The sequence below is a fragment of the Haliotis rubra genome, unplaced genomic scaffold (assembly GCF_003918875.1).
Source record: "Haliotis rubra isolate DU_JTF1 unplaced genomic scaffold, ASM391887v1 Scf1026, whole genome shotgun sequence".
In the NCBI taxonomy this organism is placed as follows: Eukaryota; Metazoa; Mollusca; class Gastropoda; order Lepetellida; family Haliotidae; genus Haliotis; species Haliotis rubra.
Window position 1 is genome coordinate 106560 of NW_025764922.1, and position 20588 is coordinate 127147.

At 38.6% G+C, this 20588-nt stretch overlaps 1 protein-coding gene across 1 annotated transcript in view; it reads right to left on the bottom strand.

Annotated features, from left to right (window-relative positions):
- The window catches only part of LOC124271452 (neurobeachin-like protein 1), a 74692-nt gene extending 54366 nt beyond the window's left edge, over window positions 1-20326 (bottom strand). Inside the window, 6 exon segments of the mRNA XM_046706612.1 lie at window positions 80-153; window positions 812-936; window positions 3726-3807; window positions 5501-5662; window positions 16151-16242; window positions 20179-20326. Coding sequence (XP_046562568.1) covers window positions 80-153; window positions 812-936; window positions 3726-3807; window positions 5501-5662; window positions 16151-16242; window positions 20179-20238 — 595 coding nt within the window. The 5' untranslated portion in view covers window positions 20239-20326.
- Window positions 20327-20588: the final 262 nt, after the last annotated feature.

Below are 20588 nucleotides of genomic sequence, written 5' to 3' on the forward strand. Positions count from 1 at the left end.
CATTCAAGACAAGGATGACCAGCAGTCATTCATATAAATGCTACCAATCTTGGTTGTGAAAAAATGCAGATAAACTTACCATGAAAGAAAGGGACAACTTCATTATGCAGTAAGGCAGGGCGGAACTTTAATCTGGTGTTGTCAATCTTCCAGCTGGAACAGATCCAGGGCTATGATTATGCATGCAATGACTAATGAGATACCTTGGTGATTCTGACATTTTCCAATGTGAAGTTGTCTGACTTAATAATTTGTCTGTCTTTAACAGTCCTCACTTTCTCTCACTGTGACTTCTGTTTAAACTGGTTACACTCATATCAGTTACACTCATTTTGAGCATATCCCTGTGTCATGGAAAGGTGCTATATAAATGGCCTATTATTATTTATCCACACAAAACTAACAGTGACTTAATCTTTCTGAAACATGGGGGTCAAATGAACACAGGTCATGAACAAGCATTAGCATGGGGTTGACAGACGAAAGATCATAACGAGCACATACTTGTGAATTATGGCCATGTCTGTCAAATCCTGGCACTCCAAGGTATGCAACTCTGCTTCGAAAATTGAAATACCTTAATATCAGTTCACCCCTGATATCAGAAGATTCACCCATGTGTGAAATATGCATCATGTCAGAAAACAAACGTAAAATCTCCAAATCATCATCATCAGAAAATGAGTGCAGATTGATTTCATCAGAATGCAATATACTGCAATAAGAAACTTTATGCAGCTAAAAGGGTTCATTGATGAAGATGTTTGACCTGTTGCTGAAACAAGTACTTTGCGCACATCGTCCTACCTACCATCTTAATTTCTTCCTCCAGATGAAGTATGGGTCATAGAGGCACTCAAACAGATGAAGGGTATGCTTCACAAAGGAGAAGAGACAGTCAGTTGGGTTGGCAGGATTATCACTGTCCCGACAAATCTGAATCAGGAGAGGGTTAGGCCGTCAGTTTAACCATGTGATGACTTAATTCAGACAAATGCATGAAACTGAAGTCTAAGGAATATAGAAATAATGTTACTTTCCAACTGAACATATTGAAGAAACCTTAACAGATTTGAGAGGAAGACATCAACTTCAAACAACCTCCGATGTTGGATGTTGGATTAGAGGAAACCGTATTGCTGAGGTATCGGCTGCCATGCTCAAATTTCATATAAAAGAGTGAGTGAGTTTGGTTTTACGCCGTACTTAGCAATATTCCAGCCATATGGCGGTGGTCTGTAAATAATTGAGTCTGGACAAGACAATCCAGTGATCAACAACATGAGCATCAATCTATGCAATTGGGAACCATGTCAGCGAGCCTGACCACCCGTTAGTCGCCTCTTACGACAAGCATGGGTTACTAAAGATCAATTCTAACCGAGATCTTCACGGGCTTATTCAACTACAAGAAGACAAAGTCATCAATATCCCCCGCAATGGCAAAATACTCTTCATGATTATGTCTACGAGTTATGATTATGTCAAATATTTAGGTGTGTATATAGAAAAGTGGAAGGAGAGTACTGAAAGGTTTTTAAAGTTCTGCTGCAGAAAGGAGCACTATCACCAATTTCAGTCTATGTCAAACTTGTTGCCATGGAAATGCCAAAAATATTTTATTCAGAAATCCAAACTACCAAAAGGCACCAGTACACCACCAGATCTATCTATGTGCCAAGTTTGGTGAAGAAACATTGAATGGTTTTAGAGTTCTGCTCTGGAAAAGAGCACTACCACTAATTTCATTGTAAGTCGAACTTGTTGCCATGGAAACGCCAAAAATGTTTTATTCAGAATTCCAAAACTACCAAAAGGCACCAGTACACCACCAGATCTATCTATGTGCCAAGTTTGGTGAAGAAATTTTGAACCGTTTTAGAGTTCTGCTCTGGAAAAGAGCACAACCACCAATTTCAGTCTAAGTCAAACTTGTTGCCATGGAAACGCCAAAAATGTTTTATTCAGAATTCCAAAACTACCAAAAGGCACCAGTACACCACCAGATCTATCTATGTGCCAAGTTTGGTGAAGAAATATTGAACGGTTTTATTGAACGGACGGACGGACGGAGGGAGTCCTTTTTAATATCCCCCGCAAATCGCGTTGCGGGGGATAATAATGGGTCTGTTGCTGTCACATGATGTTTATAAGCACATATATGCAAATTGTGACTATCATACATATTCCACAAGACTGTAACTTTAAGCGACGTTACCATGGAGACTACTTCCACATTCCATGGGTCGCATTCAGGAAATGCCCAGCATAAATAATTCTGATCAATTAGGAACTTTCAACTCTTAAAGGTCACATGCAACCAAAAAATCAAACATAATTAAAACACAATTATCACTTATTCATGACATATAATATACATTGCTGGTTATGAAAAAAAATATAAACAAAGTTATAAGCGTACAATCGCAAATCAAAAGTGCAATATTGTGTACTTGGGTTTACTTCCCAAGAAACGAAGCAGCCGGGATACCGAACCCAGTCAGAGCGGGTGGGTGTGCACTCAAGTGTAACGGCTGGTTCATTTGCAGATGCCCTCACGGCTCATTGTGTGTGTATATATAGAGATGTTGGGTTTTGAAAATACATGCTCATTTTTTGTGCATAACATTTTACAATCAACAGACATCATAACATGTCATGTGTTCAAGTATCACACCTGCCTGTCTGTGTAATTACATAATGTGACAGAGACCGAACTCGGGCCATAAATCAATGCATTTTGTTTATGGTGTATAGCCTGATTGGTGTTAAGTTCAAATTGCATGTGGTCAGTGATAGCAGCTGTGTATTGAATATTGTCATTAGCAGACAGACAGGCAGACACACAGGTGTCAATAAAACAAGACATTGAGTTTTGTCTGTGACAACGACATATCTATATCACAGTTAGAAATTCTGTCAACGCTAAATAATGACATTGCTTTCAAGTATCGAACTGAGAAAGTGACTCGGTAAGAAGAACGTGTGGTGAAATAGACAAATGAAATTATATAAACAGTTAATTTACTGTCATAACATATAAAAAGCTTCGCCTGTGAGATATCAACAAAACATTAGAAAAATAGCTCACACCAACGCCTTCACCGAGGTATTCACCGGACAACCCGCGCTCCAAGCTGCGCGAACCTATTTCACTGCGCATGTGCTATGAGCGCAGCCCAGCTGTTGAAACCAGTTTTCCCCAGAAAAGTCGGGGGAAAAATTAGTGAAATGTTTGAACTCCGATTTCTCGCGTTTTTTTTCATCGCGTTTTTTTTCAACTTTATAAGTTGAATTTGCATTTTTGACGATTTGTTTCGGTAAGTCCCTACCGAAAGGTATCAGAATCTGCAAAGTTGTGTTTTACGTTGCATATGACCTTTAAGTATCTAAAATACACTACTGACATTCCTAGTACACAAAATATAGAAATGCATACCCAAACTAATGACTTGATCCATGCCCAGAATAACAGTGACAGTCAGTAACTTACATTTCACAGCAATCTAACTTCATTATCTATTCAACACCTTTATAAACACCTCTGAATCATCAGTCCAATGGACAATGATGAGCAGCTCCAACATTATACCGTTTGTCCATCACTTTTGAAGGTTCATAATCACACATTGGTTAAATTCTTAAATAATATTGAAGGAATTTTCAACTATTGAATATCATTCTGGAATAAAAAAAAATATGTTCAAGAAAAACAAAACAATTACCTGATCGACAACAGTAGTTGATATGACAACTGTGTGGCTCACAAACTCACAAGAAGCTACAAGCGGCACATTGTCATAGTTTCTGAAATAGGAAAAAGACATTCTTACTGAAGTTCAATATTCCAAACCACACATGACATTCATGTATTTCAAGCCCCTAATGTTAACCCCATTTCAAGCCGCTATTTATTCACCTGCACACATGTGACAATCAAGCATATCAAACCCCATTTATTCACCTACACACGTTACAGTCAAACATTTCAAGGCCCCATTATTCACCTACACATCCACATGGGACAATCAAGCATTTCAAGGCCCCAATATTCATCTATCCACATGGAACAATCAAGCATTTCGAGGCCCCAGTATTCACCTACACACGTTACAATCAAGCATTTCAAGGCCCCATTATTCACCTACACACGTTACAATCAAGCATTTCAAGGCCCCATTATTCATCTATCCACATGGGACAATCAAGCATTTCAAGGCCCCAATATTCACCTATCCACATGTGACAATCAAGCATTTCAAGGCCCCATTATTCACCTATCCACATGGGACAATCAAGCATTCACCTATCAAGGACAATCCATTTCAAGGCCCAAATATTCATTATCCACATGTGTGACTATCAACATGGGACAATCAAGCATTTCAAGGCCCCATTATTCATCTATCCACATTAGCAATCAAGCATTTCAAGGCCCCATTATTCACCTATCAACATGGGACAATCAAGCATTTCAAGGCCCCATTATTCATCTATCCACATTAGTGGTGGTCAGATTAATTGAAATAATCGAAGATTGGTCACAATGACAAAACGACCAAGCAATCGATCATGTTTTCTCATAATCAAACACAATCAATATTGGAACACTTGTTTGCAATAACAATATTTTTCACAAGGTTGGTTTTGTCTGTTAGATTTCATTAGCACTACAAGCTCTTGCAATTCATGATTGAATTTATTTTAAAGACTCCATGAAATTCATGTTCCTAACATGCTAGTCATCCTTTAAAGATGTGAAATTTGCAAATGCATTTTGTGCTATTTGCAAAGAAAACGAAAAAAACTACATGTTTTTCTCTTTATCTTTTGTGCATTAACAAACATAACCAGGAAAATTTGATAAATGACGCTAACCAATTATTTTCGATGATTGATCGGTTGTAGTGAACCAATCATCAAGTATGATATTTAAACCAATTCCCAACACTAATCCACATGGGACAATCAAGCATTTGAAGGCCCCATTATTCATCTATCCACATGGATCAATCAAGCATTTGAAGGCCCCATTATTCACCTATCCACATGTGACAATCAAGCAATTCGAGGCCGCATTATTCACCTATCCACATGTGACAATCAAGCATTTCAAGGCCCCAATATTCACCTATCCACATGGGACAATCAAGCATTTCAAGGCACCATTATTCACCTATCCACATATGACAATCAAGCATTTCAAGGCCCCATTATTCATCTATCCACATGGGACAAATCAAGCAGTTCAAGGCCCCATTATTCACCTATCCACATGGGACAATCAAGCAATTCAAGGCCCCATTATTCACCTACACACACATAATAATCAAGCATTTCAAGCCACTATTTATTCACCTACATACACGTGACAATCAAGCATTTCGAGCCGCTATTTATTCGTCTACCTACATGTGACAATCAAGCATTTCAAGCTCCTATTTATGCACCTTCCTGCATGTGACAGTCAAGCATTTCAAGTCCCTATTTATGTACCTACCTGCACATGACAATCAAGCATTTCAGGATGCTCTCTGCAAAGACAAGGGCTTCTGTGTTGAAGCCTCCCAGGAACTGCTCACTACATTTCGACAGGTAGTTGCCCAGGATTTCCAGGATTCCATCTGGAAGTCGGGTCAGGTGTGGACCTTCTTCTGAAAATCTGAAATTGATCATGTGACAATGTAAGGAATAGACAATAAAACATTATGAGTGAGTGAGTGAGGAGTGAGTGAGTGAGTGAGTGAGTGAGTTTGGTTTTATGCGGTTTTTAGCAATATTCCTGCAACGACACAGCAGGGGACACCAGAAATGGGCATCACACATTGTACCCAAGTAGGGGAATCGAACCTAGGCCTTCTTCTGAAAATCTGAAATTGCGTGACGAGCGAACACTCTAACCACTAGGCTACCCCACCGCCCTGAAACATTTATAGTATACTTGATGACACACACCACAAATACTTGATAGGACTCCAGGCATATTGTAGACATAATACAGGGAAACTGTTTATAACTATAATTGCATCACAACCCCTCAATATATATATATCATGTATATAGGGTACTAGTTAGACAGGAGAATTGGGTTCTTCACCAACTTCATTAAACGAGTAGGGACATACAGACATATATGTTTATTGTCATGTGTCTCTCTCCCTGCTTTATATGTTAAAAGGTAAGAAAAGAAAATTATAGCTAATAAGCCACTTTTCAGCAATTATGCAGGATTGGTCAGCACCTGGAACAAATGCTGCTTTTTACTGCCACCTCAGTGATAACTCTTAGAGTCTGATATATGTAATTATTTTCAAGGCCACGATTTCCTCTACTCATGTTGAAGCAGTATTGTAGCATTGGCATCATAAGATTACATTTAGAGCCTTGCTACATGTGTAATGCAATTATGTTCATTAATCAGTTGCCATGGTTACCATGATTACTGCCGTTCCATAACAAAACTATCATCTCCACCATCTATTACCTGAATCAATTCACAGATCAGAATCAATTGGCTGTATTTCATTCTGTCAATTCTAGTGCTCCCTGAGACCAAAGATAAGTATTGGACAAATCCAGAACACATGTCATCAACTGAAATCCACTGTGGAACCCCAGCAAGCTGTTTCAAGCTGTTCAAGCTTGTTCATCACTACACAAATATTGATTACGCTCTTGCCTTGTCCAGAGTTGCATTAAGTCAATACGTAAACAGGTATCCAATGAAACATGTCAGTCTATTAGATATTTGCTAAACAACTGGGACAGTATCAGCTTCACAATAGCAAGCTTGCATAATCTGCCCAAAAAGCATGCCTGTTTTGCAAAATCAGCTTTAAATTGTTTTAATAACATGACTGAGTAGTGTTTTGTATAATATGTCAATGACCAGTATATATCAGTTAAACACAAGTTTATAGTTTGGTGAGTCTCTGCGATTTGTGTGCTGAGCTTAGACATAAATTCTGAAAGGAAATTGCTGGGTTTTTTTCCAATTTTTTTTGTTACAGGACTGCAAATGTGTAGAAGGCTTACTTGTTTCAACAGTTGTTCACATGGTATACAGGGGAGTTTGACTGATACATGTGAAGTGAGGTGAATTTGGGTTTAACGTCGTGCTTGAGAATATTTCGCTCATATGATGACGTGCATGCGTGTGTATGTGTATGTGCGGCTGCTTGTACTAGCCCAGACTTAAAGCTGGTTTTATAGTGCTAGCCCACTGAGATACCATGCCGCAGTGACTCCACATTATACTGACTCCGAGCCGACCATTAATGCCGAGCGCCAGGCAGGGACCAACAAGTACCATATTTTAACGTCTTTTGGTATGACGCGGTCGGGGATCGAACCCGCGACCTTCCGCTCTCGGGCGGACGCTCTAACCACTACACCATGGAGGCGGTCAACTGTGTTTTGACATGTATATTTTTTAAACCAACATAGCAAGCATCCCCGACACACATCAAACAAACCCACAGTCGACAAGTCCGGAATGGAGTTTGTCAGATAGCTAAGCTAAGTATATTTATTGTTTCATTTTGTTGCCTAGGCCCCGTTTCTCAAAGCGATCGTCTTCGCGCTACGATTGCTTTGAGGAACTGGGCCCTGAATTTTAAAGAAAAACTTCAATGTTGTGTACAACACTTGTAGCAGACTCTTCTATGTACACCAAGTGATGAACTTACAGGAACCATGATCAGTTTACCACTACTGATGACGTGAAATAAACCTTGGTTTTCACAGAATGAAAATCTAACTTTTTTGACTTCAGTGTGATATCTTGAACGTGTTCTCAGGAGTCTTTCTGGTAAACTTTCACAAAACTTGATCTGTGTCAAGGCTTCTTATTTCTTAATCCTAAAGAAATGTAAAAACCTTTTAAAGAAATGAAAAACATTTTCAGCTGAACATATTTCAGACACTCTCTAAGGGGTAGATGTGGAATGGAAAATACCAACAAAACATGGCTTTCCTACTGTCATGACTGACAATGCTGCCAAATGTGATTAAAGCTTGTCAAGCTTTTGATAATCAAACTTAATACATCATCAACTTACAAAAGTCATTGAATGTATAAAGCTTGTCTCATGGGCTTGCAAAAATGTGACAAATTGAAGCCTTCTTCCACAGAATTTCCATAACTAACAACGTGCGTTAGGTGAAGGTTGCACTCCTGGCCCTGCCTCAACACAATTATGGATGCCAGCACCCACTGGAATAGTGCTTCTTCTGACATGGCAGCAGGATGTCTTGAAATGCACTGGGCAGTGATAACACTTCAACACCAAAGAGCTGTGTAAGCTCAAAAGAGACATGCAGTCATTATCTAAGTAGGATATTCCTTTGATGGAAGATATGTTATTCAGTGCTTGAAAGTCATGAAACATATCCCAATGATGTTATGTAAGGACTGGCTGACTGACTGACTGAGTTTAGTTTTACGCTGCTTTTAGCAATATTCCAGCAATATCACGGCGGGGGACACCAGAAATTGTTATGTAAGGAGAAATCGCCAACAATTACATTTATCTGATTAAGGCACCAGCTGTTGGGTAGCCTTGGTGTGCAGACAAAGGGACATTACCAGCGGTTTCAGAAATGAAATCATCATGGAGATGATACAGAGGACCCTGGGTTGAAACTCTTCCCATACATGTCTAATGTTCTAACTTTCATGTGTTTGGGAAGCTGTGTCTGAAACAGCCACGTTCCACTTGAACTGTGAATCTGAACTGCTGTGAAAACTGAACAAAACATTAACCCACTACTGAATGATCCTGTCTAATAAAAATGTCTGCAAACAGAACTACCCCAACACAGTCACCAGACAGTACAACCAACACCTAGTGAAGGCTTCATGAAAAATGGATTCCATGTCTCTGTCATCTTGCCCAAAATTCATCTTAGACATTTTACTAAGAGAAGTCCCTGTGATGAAAACAGAACAAGCCAAATCTCAAACTTCCCGAAGTGGAAGTAACAAAGGATGAAAGTAAAGCCGGCATAACACTCCCAGACAACAGTCTGACCTGATAGAAAGGAACATTACATGTTTCTATGTATGTGAAAGATGGCAAGCATGCTGTTGTGTGTTCCAGCAACAAGTGTGCCGTCTGAGAGTCTTTTGACAGCTGGGGACATTGTATCTCATCAAAAAGCATCAACATTATCAATGAAATCATGTGGATATGCTTCTGTTTCTGAAGAACAACTTGAACTTAGAGTAACTGACTGAAGTTAATATGTTATAGTGATAAGACATTCAAACTGTTTACTGTTGAACCTTCCGATCATAGTTCCAGTGTCTAAGATCCAAATGCTTATGTCTGAGAGTCATTGCTATTTTTCTGGTTTGGTGCTTTAGTTATATTGAGGTAATAATGATGCTTTAAAAGATAAATGTCATTTGTGGTACACTTACAATTCACATGATGTTCCTGAAATAAAATCTTGGAAGTCGCTAGTGAGTACTGTGTTAAAAAGTTCATATCATGTTTTAGGTTGAAAGTTAAAACCTTTTAAGTTTCTTTGTTCAGTTCAAAGTTTGAGAGACATTTAGTTTCATTTCTACATTACTCAAAATTACTTGGAATTAGTTGGCAGCCTAATACTATTGTTGTGAAGATAATACACATCACTTACAAATATTGTAAGGCTGTTGTTCATACTTGCTGTGTTCTAAACATGTTAACCCATGAAGGTCCGGGTTAGAATTGTGTTCTAATTGTGTTAGAAAGTGTTTTCTCGTCACACTGAAGACCCAGTTTCTATTCCCCACCTGGGTACAACGTGTGAAGCCCATTCCTGGTAACCCTCACCATGATATTGCTGTAATAGCGTTCAAAACTGCGTAAAGCCATACTCACTCACTCATTCGCTCACCCACTCTTGTGTTAAATAACTCTGTCTGCACATATCTATACCCTTTGTCTGCCTCTTGTTGAACTTTTTTGTAATATACACTTGTAACTATTTGGAAAGGGCTTATTTAAGTTCGATAACTTGTGCCCAATCTGTTTCTTAATTGAATAAAATATGTTTCAATCAATCAATCACTCTTGTCCATCAGATTGCACGACCGATGCTCACGTTGAAGATTTTGGTTGATTAGCCATATATATATATGCTGAGTGTGGCATAAAACTAAACTCACTCACTTAACATGTTAAATTGAACTTGCAAAGAGAAATGTGCCTGTTGAATTATACATGATGAAACAGAAAACGAAGTCACACATGTCCCAGTGTTCATTTATTAAATAGCTTACAGAAACTAGGATCTGCAAGTACTCAACAGTACTTAATTAGACTAACGCTTAGACCCCAAATATATATAATATTGATAGTAACAAATAAACCCATTTAAATTGAAAAGGAGCCCCAGTGAGTTGGGAGATTCAGGCCTGAACCTGGGGAAATCTAGACTTGCTTCATTTAGGGCTTTAGCATTACAGGAAGGGCTGGGCGGAAGGGAAAATAATGTGGTTCAAGAACTGTGAGACAGACCAGTACTCTATCTCTACAAACACTTCAGCTCCCCATATGTTGTAATATGTATCGCAATATGCATTCCTGTATAGTGATTTATTGCATAAATATAAGGAACATCTGTATTCTGTGTGTGTTTTCATTTGTAGAGACAGGAATCTCCTAATCTAGGGGAAGAAATGAAGCAGAAATGTATCAGAAACCCAGATAGCAATGTCCGTTGGGCCTTCGTTGGCCAATGTTGGCCCAACCAACATTGCTATCAGGGAAGATGATATGTGACAGCCACAAGAAACCATGCATCCATCATTAAGACTGATTTAATTCTTATTTGCAAAAATCATCCTTTTACAATGTATTGTAACAATCATCATGAGATGAAATTTGGACCACATGCATCAGCACTTGTTTCACATGAGTGAGTGAGTGAGTTTGGTTTTACGCCGCTTTTAGCAATATTCCAGCAATATCACAGCGGGGGACACCAGAATTGGGCTTCACACATTGTACCCATGTGGGGAATTAAACCCGGGTTTTTGGCGTGACGAGTGAATGCTTAAGTTTAACCACTGAGCTACCCCACCGCTCCATTTCCCATGAGAGTTCTGGTTTATTTTTCAAATGGTTTTTATAAAAAGACTTCACAAAATACACCATGGATATTGAAATATGTTTGCATTTGGAATACTTCACATAAAAAAACTACAAAAAACCTACAGATTTGTGAAGAATGGTTTCCACCCTTGTTCAGGGCTCATACTGTTTTTGTGTTTTCATGACTCTTGTCGGTGTTTCTGTGTTCTGTCCTTTACAGGAAATCTCATGGTATTAGGAGATCCTTCCAGGCCTAATAAACAGCCCGAGTAACTCGGGGCAAGTTACAAATCTCCAGACAAATAACAGTTCTGTAGTCGAACATGGGTTGAGAACATTTCAGAAATTACATCCTTTGGGCCCAAGGGAAAGACATGTTTCTTATCATCTGAGACCTCTTCGCTCATTGATGGCCACACATCACATTTTTTTCCACGGCAGAAACATAATTCATCAATTACCGTTGTGCACTGAGCTTGCCCAACACCAGCGATGGGGCCTTACGCTGTCAGACACTTTGGAGCAGAGAGGTGTGTCGCAATGGATTGAATCTGGTTATTTCTTACGCAATTCTGCACACACAGTACCGAAACATCCAGCGAGAGTATTGGTGCTGATCAACACTGACGGATATCTGATATGTTTAAGGAGAAGATGATATGCACTAACGCTCCAGCTTGTCTGTGTTTGGGAAAGGCATTTCGTTTCCATTGATTTGACTTCCACCACTGCATAGTGATCAAATACAAGTGTTCTAACAAAAGAACTATTTTCTTTTAAGATGGTTGTTTTTCTTTACATTGTCATAAACAAATATTTTGGAAATAATTGTTTAGATGCAGTGGTTGTGATCTGATGATTACTTGAAAATCTTTGACTTAGGTATAGGGCAGGAAACAAACCCTAGTATGCATGCATTTTCAAGCATATGTGTTAATGTTGTAAACCATGCATCAGGAAGATGTCATAACGAGTAAGTGATGTGTGAATTCAAAGCCACTTCAACAGTATTTCCGTCAAATCATAGCATGTCTCTAGCATCAGTTCTATTGTAGGGGAAGATTACAGATGTTTGTCAATTTTATGAAAGCCACTGATTTTTTGCCCTTGGAGTGAGTGAGTGAGTCAGTTTAGTTTTATGCCACTATTAGCAATATTCCAGCAACATCATGGAGGGGGACACCATAAATGGCCTTCACACATTGTACCCATGTGGGGAATCAAACCCGGGTCTTCGGCATGATGAGCAAACGCTTTAACCACTTGGCTACCCCGCCGGCCCTACTGCCCTTGGAGAAAGGGTCATATCTGGGACAATTCTGAGATTAGAACCCAGCATCAGCATTTTAGTAAGTTTGGTGACCAGTGGTCAGTCCACATTTTAGATTGTAAACAAGAAAAATTCTCACATGACTCTGGCTGTTTGAAAAAATCTGATTAGTTAATTAATGGTTCGTAATGACCACTTCTGACCTTAATAGCTGAAATGATGGCTGCCTCACCAAGATCACAGGAGAGGCCAGTATTTATGATGTTTTGGAGAAAATATGTCTAAATCAATCAACGTTGTCATTTGAAAATAACAATATATCCAGTCATATATTACAAAATGCACAGCTGTTTCTGTAATATTCCTAGTGTGTGCTGTAATTGAGTTTAGGCACATAAAACGAGTGTATTTCATGTTTAGCATGCATTAGGGACAATGCAAACTTTTGAAATTTGACACTTTCCATCTTGTTCTGTATCTGACTGAACATGATGAGGGTTATATCTTTTGCTACACAATGAACATGGAGAGCATTTCAATGTCATAATTATTACCACACTAATTTTGTTAAATTTAAACCTTTGAAACCACTCAGTGTATGTTCAGTTCCAGGTTCAATTTAGTGCAGTAAAATCTGCAGGTAACATAGCTCTACATCAGACATGTAGTCTGTCTCACAGTCCCTGAACCACATTATTTTCCCTACTGCGAAGCCCTATCTGCAGTGCTAAAGCCCTATATAAAGCAAGTCTAGATTTCCTCTCTGGTCTCCCTGGGGCTCCTTTTCAATTTAATGGGCTTGTTTGTTACAATCAAAATTATATATATTCAGAGACTAAGAGCTAGTCTATCAGACATGCTGAACAGGTTCAAAACACAGTAACAATATACCTCCCAACAAACCTGATTAACATCTATCACATGCAAGGCTCAAAGGTGACTGTATACTAGGTAGTAATACTTTATCACCATGATCACTATTATTATCAGTGAATATAATCTGGATAACCATGGCTCATATTTAAGTTTTTCATCACATGTCATTTATCATGCAGGAGAGGTATTCCGTAAGCGTCTGACGAGCAAACAATATGCAAGTCGATTAATTTAGAGCCTGAATCACTGTCAGAACGATCAAGAGATAATGTGATCAAGCCTCGGTGATCTTTTCTAGATGATTTCCATGACAGTAATAAGACAAAAATAATTTAGCTTTGTCTTCCGACCTGCAGAGTCACAGTGACTTACAGTGTGCACAATACTGAATAATAATATCTCTTTCTCCCCAAATCAATACGACAAATCTGCACCAGAGCCGAGAAAAGGATTCGTGTTCGTGGTATTTTTAGATTCCATGTATCTAACATGTACAGTGGTATTGAAGAATGCAACACTTTGAGAATTCAAGTGGATTCTCCTGGTTTTCAATGAGGCACTCCCATGCTGGTCTGAAAGTCGGCTTGCTGGGTGGCTGATGCTAACTGGAAAGACACTTCCCAAGTGATGACTACTTGTGTCAAGACAACAAGACACCAGGCTTAGATAGTGAAGGAGTTTGTGGAAAGAGTAGGAATTCATAAATATTACGGAAACTTTCTGGCTTAAACTAAAAGTTTCCCTGAATAATGAAGTTGGCAACATTGGTTGCATTGACAAGCTGTTCTGTGCCATTCACACGACCTGGCAAAACTTACGTCTAGAATACGCCCAGTTATTGAAAGTTAGGAAGGTTAAGGGATACATCACAAAGTATTATGTGTGTGCAACGAACGGTAAATTGGAAATAATTTTTTATTAAGACACACTTTGATCAAAACAATACAGTGCCTTTGGGTCACATATCTAATAGATCAGATGGCCTTTGGCTCACATGTCCACTAAAGCCAGATGATCTTTAGTCAGGTCTAATAGGTCAGAAGGCCTTAGGGTCACAAAGGACGATTCACCGATGCACCAATACATCATGATACATTTAAGTTTGATACAGCTATCGTATCGTCGACTGGTGTATCGATACAAAACGATACACAACTTCTTTTCAAAACAGTATTATCTTAAACATGTTAAAGTACTTATTTAGAGAAAAATATGCAAGTATGATAGAGTTACTTGTTTGTTTATTACAATAGTGTTAATTGTTATAAACAAATACCTTGAAATACATCATTTTAAATCTTAATATTGTGTCATTCTTTCAAGGTGTATGTATCGTGATACATATTGTATTGCAGGTAAAATATCGCAATACGTATCGTATCAAGACATTATGTATCGCCCCAGCCCTAAGGGTCACATGTCTAGTAGGTTAGTAGGCCTTCAGGTCACATGTCTAGTAAGTTAGTAGGCCTCTGGGTCACATATCTAATAGGTAAGTAGGCCTTAAGGTCACATGTCTAGTAGGTTAGTAGGCATCTGGGTCACAAGTCTAATAGGTAAGTAGGCCTTCAGGTCACATGACCAATGGGTAAGTAGGCCTTCAGGTCACATGTCTAGTAGGTAAGTAGGCCTCTGGGTCGCATGTCTAGTAGGAAAGTAGGCCTTCAGGTCACATGTCCAATGGGTAAGTAGGCCTCTGGGTCACATGTCTAGTAGGTAAGTAGGCCTTCAGGTCACATGTCCAATGGGTAAGTAGGCCTCTGGGTCACATGTCTAGTAGGTCTCTGGTCACATGTCTAATAGGTAAGTAGGCCTTCAGGTCACATGACCAATGGGTAAGTAGGCCTTCAGGTCACATGTCTAGTAGGAGTAGTAGGCCTCTGGGTCACATGTCTAATAGGTAAATAGGGCCTCTGGGTCACATGTCTAGTAGGAAACTAGGCCTTCAGGTCACATGTCCAATGGGTAAGTAGGCCTCTGGGTCACATGTGTAGTAGGTTAGTAGGTCTCTGGGTCACATGTCTACTAGGTAAGTAGGTCTTCAGGTCACACGTCCAATGGGTAAGTAGGCCTCTGGGTCACATGTCTAATAGGGGTAAGTAGGCCTCTGGGTCACATGTCTAGTAGGTAAGTAGGTCTTCAGGTCACATGTCCAGTAGGAAAGTAGGCCCTCTGGGTCACATGTCCAATGGGTAAGTAGGCCTCTGGGTCACATGTCTAGTAGGTCTAGTAGGTAGGCTTTCAGGTCACATGTCTAATAGGTAAGTAGGCCTTCAGGTCACATGACCAATGGGTAAGTAGGCCTTCAGGTCACATATGTAGTAGGAAAGTAGGCCTCTGGGTCACATGTCTAATAGCTAAGTAGGCCTTCAGGTCACATGACCAATGGGTAAGTAGGCCTTCAGGTCACATATGTAGTAGGAAAGTAGGCCTCTGGTTCGCATGTCTAGTAGGAAAGTAGGCCTTCAGGTCACATGTCCAATGGGTAAGTAGGCCTCTGGGTCACATGTCTAGTAGGTAAGTAGGTCTGGGTTACATTTCTAGATAAGTACATCCAGGTTGCATGTCTAATCAGTAAGAAGGCCTTGAGGACAGAAATTTCTAAAATCATCCAAACATTGAAAATGATACTATATAGCCTACCGTCATTTGAACAAAGCCTTAAAATGTTAGATGGATTGACCAAGTCACAACTTATCTGATATGTGTACACTACCGTTCCAGTCAATAATCTCCATCCTCTGGGTGACCTCAGACTTATAGAGATCAGTAACTGCACTGTTGGTAAACTTGATGTCTCTATGCCACTGCCTTTCACTAAAATATAACTGTCGCCAACAGACATAGGCATGTCCACATGTCCTGCTGCCCAATGCCCAACATTGATATGTAATCATGGTAATGAATCATTAGTACTGACCCTTCATTGAGGTGGTCAAACTCCACATCCACCAGGTCCTTGTACGTCTCCAAGAAGAAGCTGATGAACTCTCGAAGATTCTTGATATCATTCTGAAATATCAAAACATCAGTTACACAGTATCTGTACAGCATTGGAACTAGTTCAACAAGAAGATTATCATGGGTAACAACTCATTCTTCACTTGCCCTGAAACATCATCCAAAAAACAATAACAAATATAGAGTTTAACAACAGCCCTGACACGTGACAAACTTGATAAAAACAGTGAAGTAGTTGTTAACTGTATTTGTTTCTGGTGCCTGACAAACAGGAAAATATATGTTGTCTAGTAAGGCCAATACAAATATTCTTAAGTCTTAGGTAACATGGACTCAACATATAAGAGTGAGTGAGTTTAATTTTACGCCGCTTTTAGCAATATTCCAGCAATATCAGGGCGGACACCAGAAATGGGCTTCACACATTGTACCCATGTGGAGCATCGAACCAGGACCTTTGGATGAGCGAAAGCTTTAACCACTAGGCTACCCCTCCACCCCCTAAACATGTATAGTCAATCACTGCAGTGTTGAGGTTGCCAGGACCTACATAAATACTTTGAGTTATCCAAGGTTGACTCGACCACAAAATGGGTGCCTGAAGAAGGGATGCACAAGGATGAAGGATTCTAACAGACAACCATGAGTTCAACACATTTAAGTTTGACACAACCGTGTGTAACTGTGTGAGCTCGTCGGTAGGTTCATCTTGGTTTTTTTTATTGAATACCTTTTTAATGTTTGCCATGTTTACTCTTCAGCACTGATGTTAATTAGAAGCTAATAATGGATACAGCAACAGGATGATGTGGAAACTTCCAATATGTGTTTCTTGACAGGAAATAGCTGTAGTAAAGTGGGTCACAAATAAAACAATGAATCGGCAGGTTAACCCGATACACAAGTATTTGAAGAGGGGGCCTAACATCATATGTTAAGACTAGGTCAAAGCAAGCATGGTCAAGGTCAACCTATCTTGACCATGTAATTGAAATGCTCACAAGCCAAGATTATATGCAAGTTATTGTTCACATGTTATCAAGGGTTCAGTTAACAGACTAGATAAGGCATGCTCATAAGGCATGTAAATACGGCAACAGGTTAATGAAACATCTGGACATTTTTGGTGATGACAAACTATTACTGGGAACTAGTTAGGATTTTAGCATCAATCAAATGTTTTCTTATCAAGAGTAAATAGAAAGTGATACCAAGCATTTGACTGGCAAACAAATCAATGTTATATGAGCTTAGGTTACCATACTACAAACTGACAAGGCATTAAGCCATGCCTGCTACCAGAATAGAATTCCATGTAGGCTGATGATTGACTGGGCAGGGCTTGTGTTGTATTATTGTGCCAAATGATGTCATTCATTTTGTATCATTGGCTACCCTGTTTTGTATCAATGTATCAATTAGTGTGGGCTTATTTACTTATCACGCTTATAAAAATTAACTTCAATATCTTTTGCATTAATAAGGTATAAATAAAACAGATTTTTAAAAAGTGTGCACATTGGTTTTCTATGTATACCTTCATAAACACAAAGCATATTTTAGTCAGTTCTAAAATAAAAAGATTCTAAACAAATCCCCAACATAATTGCTTCTGAATCAATCTTACACTAATATTCTTTGTATTTCTACATGCTAACATGGTGAATCACCTGCTACATCATAAAAAAAAAAATAAAATCCAACACCTGAAACATGTTACATGAAATTGAAAATGCCATATTCAGACCATATAATGATGGGTGTGTTTATCTGTGATCATGTTTAGATTTGTATGAAATTTGTATCTGCAATAAACTATCACATTACATAATCATGATCCTTTTATCCAAGACAAGTCATTGAGCATGAATTCTAGAAAGTGATGCCTACAACAGAGAACATGAAGGATTACCAGAAATGTTTTCATAATACATTGTTTCTCACACTAAAAGAATTTTAAGTGAGCATGATAAGAAAGACCAGAGCCGATGACTCAATTTCCCACACTCGGTGGTGAGTGATGTCATGTTCATTTTGATAGCTTAGGCCATACACTTGAGCAATGTCCATGTAAGCTGAGAGAAAAGAGAAGTCAAAAATTCTGCTTGATCGCATAGTTGCCATGGATGCAGACTGAAATAAGTAACAAAAAAGGCCAGCTTACCCATTTATTCTTAAATGCATACTACAATCTGGCCAATTATTCATATCAGCGAGGTTAAATTGCAAATGCTAAGAAAAACATGTTGTTTGACTTCAAAATGAAATTTGAGAATTTGAAACAACAAAACAAAACAAATATTTTGTTTTCTACAATGTGTCATGAAAGTGACATCCAGATTACACAATGAATTAAAATGCATTCTGTGATCAACAGGTTTGTTTTTATCAGATGTCAAATGGCTCTGGTAATTCTCTGGTAAGATACCGGTATGTCACCTGATTGTTGCATTAAGATATCATTGAAACACTGTTCCTCGGTTTTGTTTGAAAATGTAAAACCTTGAGCTCAGTTCTTTCCCCTATAAGTTCATATAAATCACTTATTTCAGCTACTTGACAATATGGGCAACAGTCTGAGTAAGTGTAGATGTCCTCATACTCATCCTGTCATTGGGTTCTATCCATTAGTAACATCTATCAATGTCATCTATCAGACCCATCAGGCCATGTCTCACTTTTCTAACTGGCTAAAAGATCACACATAATATAAACACTACCTATCCATCTTCCTTCTGGCCACCTCAATCAACTACCTCATAAATACATACACTATAATTCACTTGGAAAATAGAAACCATTAGCTGCGTGACTAATGTATTGTGACATGCTATCACAATACATGATTTGCTCTATTTAGCAAAATCCTTCTGATATTTCACAAGAGGTTGTTGCTATAATTAGTATCCTCCAGTTTGTATTTAGCTATCATGTGACCTGATGACTACTAAAAATAAAATCAGATGATGATATATAGAAGGTTCGAATCTCACACATTGATTTGAACGTGTCTAAAGGGGATAATCCTGTAACATGGTCAAGAAGCAAAACAAAATATCAGTCTGACACAGCAATGTTTGACTGTGTGTGCTGATAGGCTGGTCTATATTTTTAATTGAATGCTTTTTAAAAAATATTTACTCTTCAGAACCAATGTTAATTAGTAGCTCAAAATGGATACAGCAACAACAATATGTGGAAACTTCCAGTAATTACCAAAAGTACAGTATGTGTCTCGTGACAGTTGCTTCCATATTCTATAACTTTCAGTCAACCTGTCTGCTTCATTTTGGAGTGCTATGAGTACTGGAATAATGCTGACAGTAATTTATCATCATGATCTGGTGACATCAATCGTGAAACTGCCAAGATTATTATTATTATTCTGCACACAAGAAACATAAAAGTATCTGCAACAGACACTAATTCCAGTCAATATGTACAATTATACAGTCTAAATATAAAACAAATATCCTTGAAATATCTTTAAAAGGTTAACCAACTTCTTGTTTACTATGTTGCAATAACCGTGTGATGCCATCAACATTACCCTCTGATAACACTCCATGCATTTCAGCTATCAGCAAACAAAAATAATACACACACAATTATCAACACAAGTCACAATTCCGAAATAAAATAACAATAATCTCGACAATGTAGAACTTTTTGTAGCATATTTTGCTTATGATGTCATACATGATAGAAATATTTCCGCAGACTTCCTAACCAAATTCCATCCCGAGAGACTCAATAATCCTTCAGATATATTCCATGTAAACTAAATCAAATAATTCGTGAAAGTGTAACACTCGTTGAATGTCTTCATTCTAGGTCAAATTCGTCTTTAAATAGGACTGTCAAACAGCGAAAGAATTTTAAGCAGACGGAGATTAGCTTGACCACCCAGCTGGGCTGGGCCAAGATTTGCATACCGCTAAGAAATCAGATCCTCCCATTTAGAGAGCCGATGGCTGGTTGTCTTACCTTTGCAGTGTATATCATCCATAATTGAAATAAATTTTCTTTCGCATTTAACTCGTCCATGTCGGCGATCACCCTAGGAGGCTGATCCCGTTGATCATGGAAAGTTGGACTGGCAGATTACTTAGTGCCCGAAACGTGAACTCGCACCTCATCGGCCATTTTGACAATTGACAATAATATACGACTAGTCTGACAACTAACGGCATATATTTTAGCAATAGCTATTCATCGACTGGTTGTCGCCAATTTTACTGCTCTGTATTTGTCAAGCATTTCTGCCGGGGTACATTTCTACTAAATTAGAAGCTTATACATATTTTTTTCCATGCGTACACAGGTTGAAATTTGTTTGATTATTCTAATTAGTGCACACACACAAATATCATGTACAAATATAGCTGTTCGTCTCC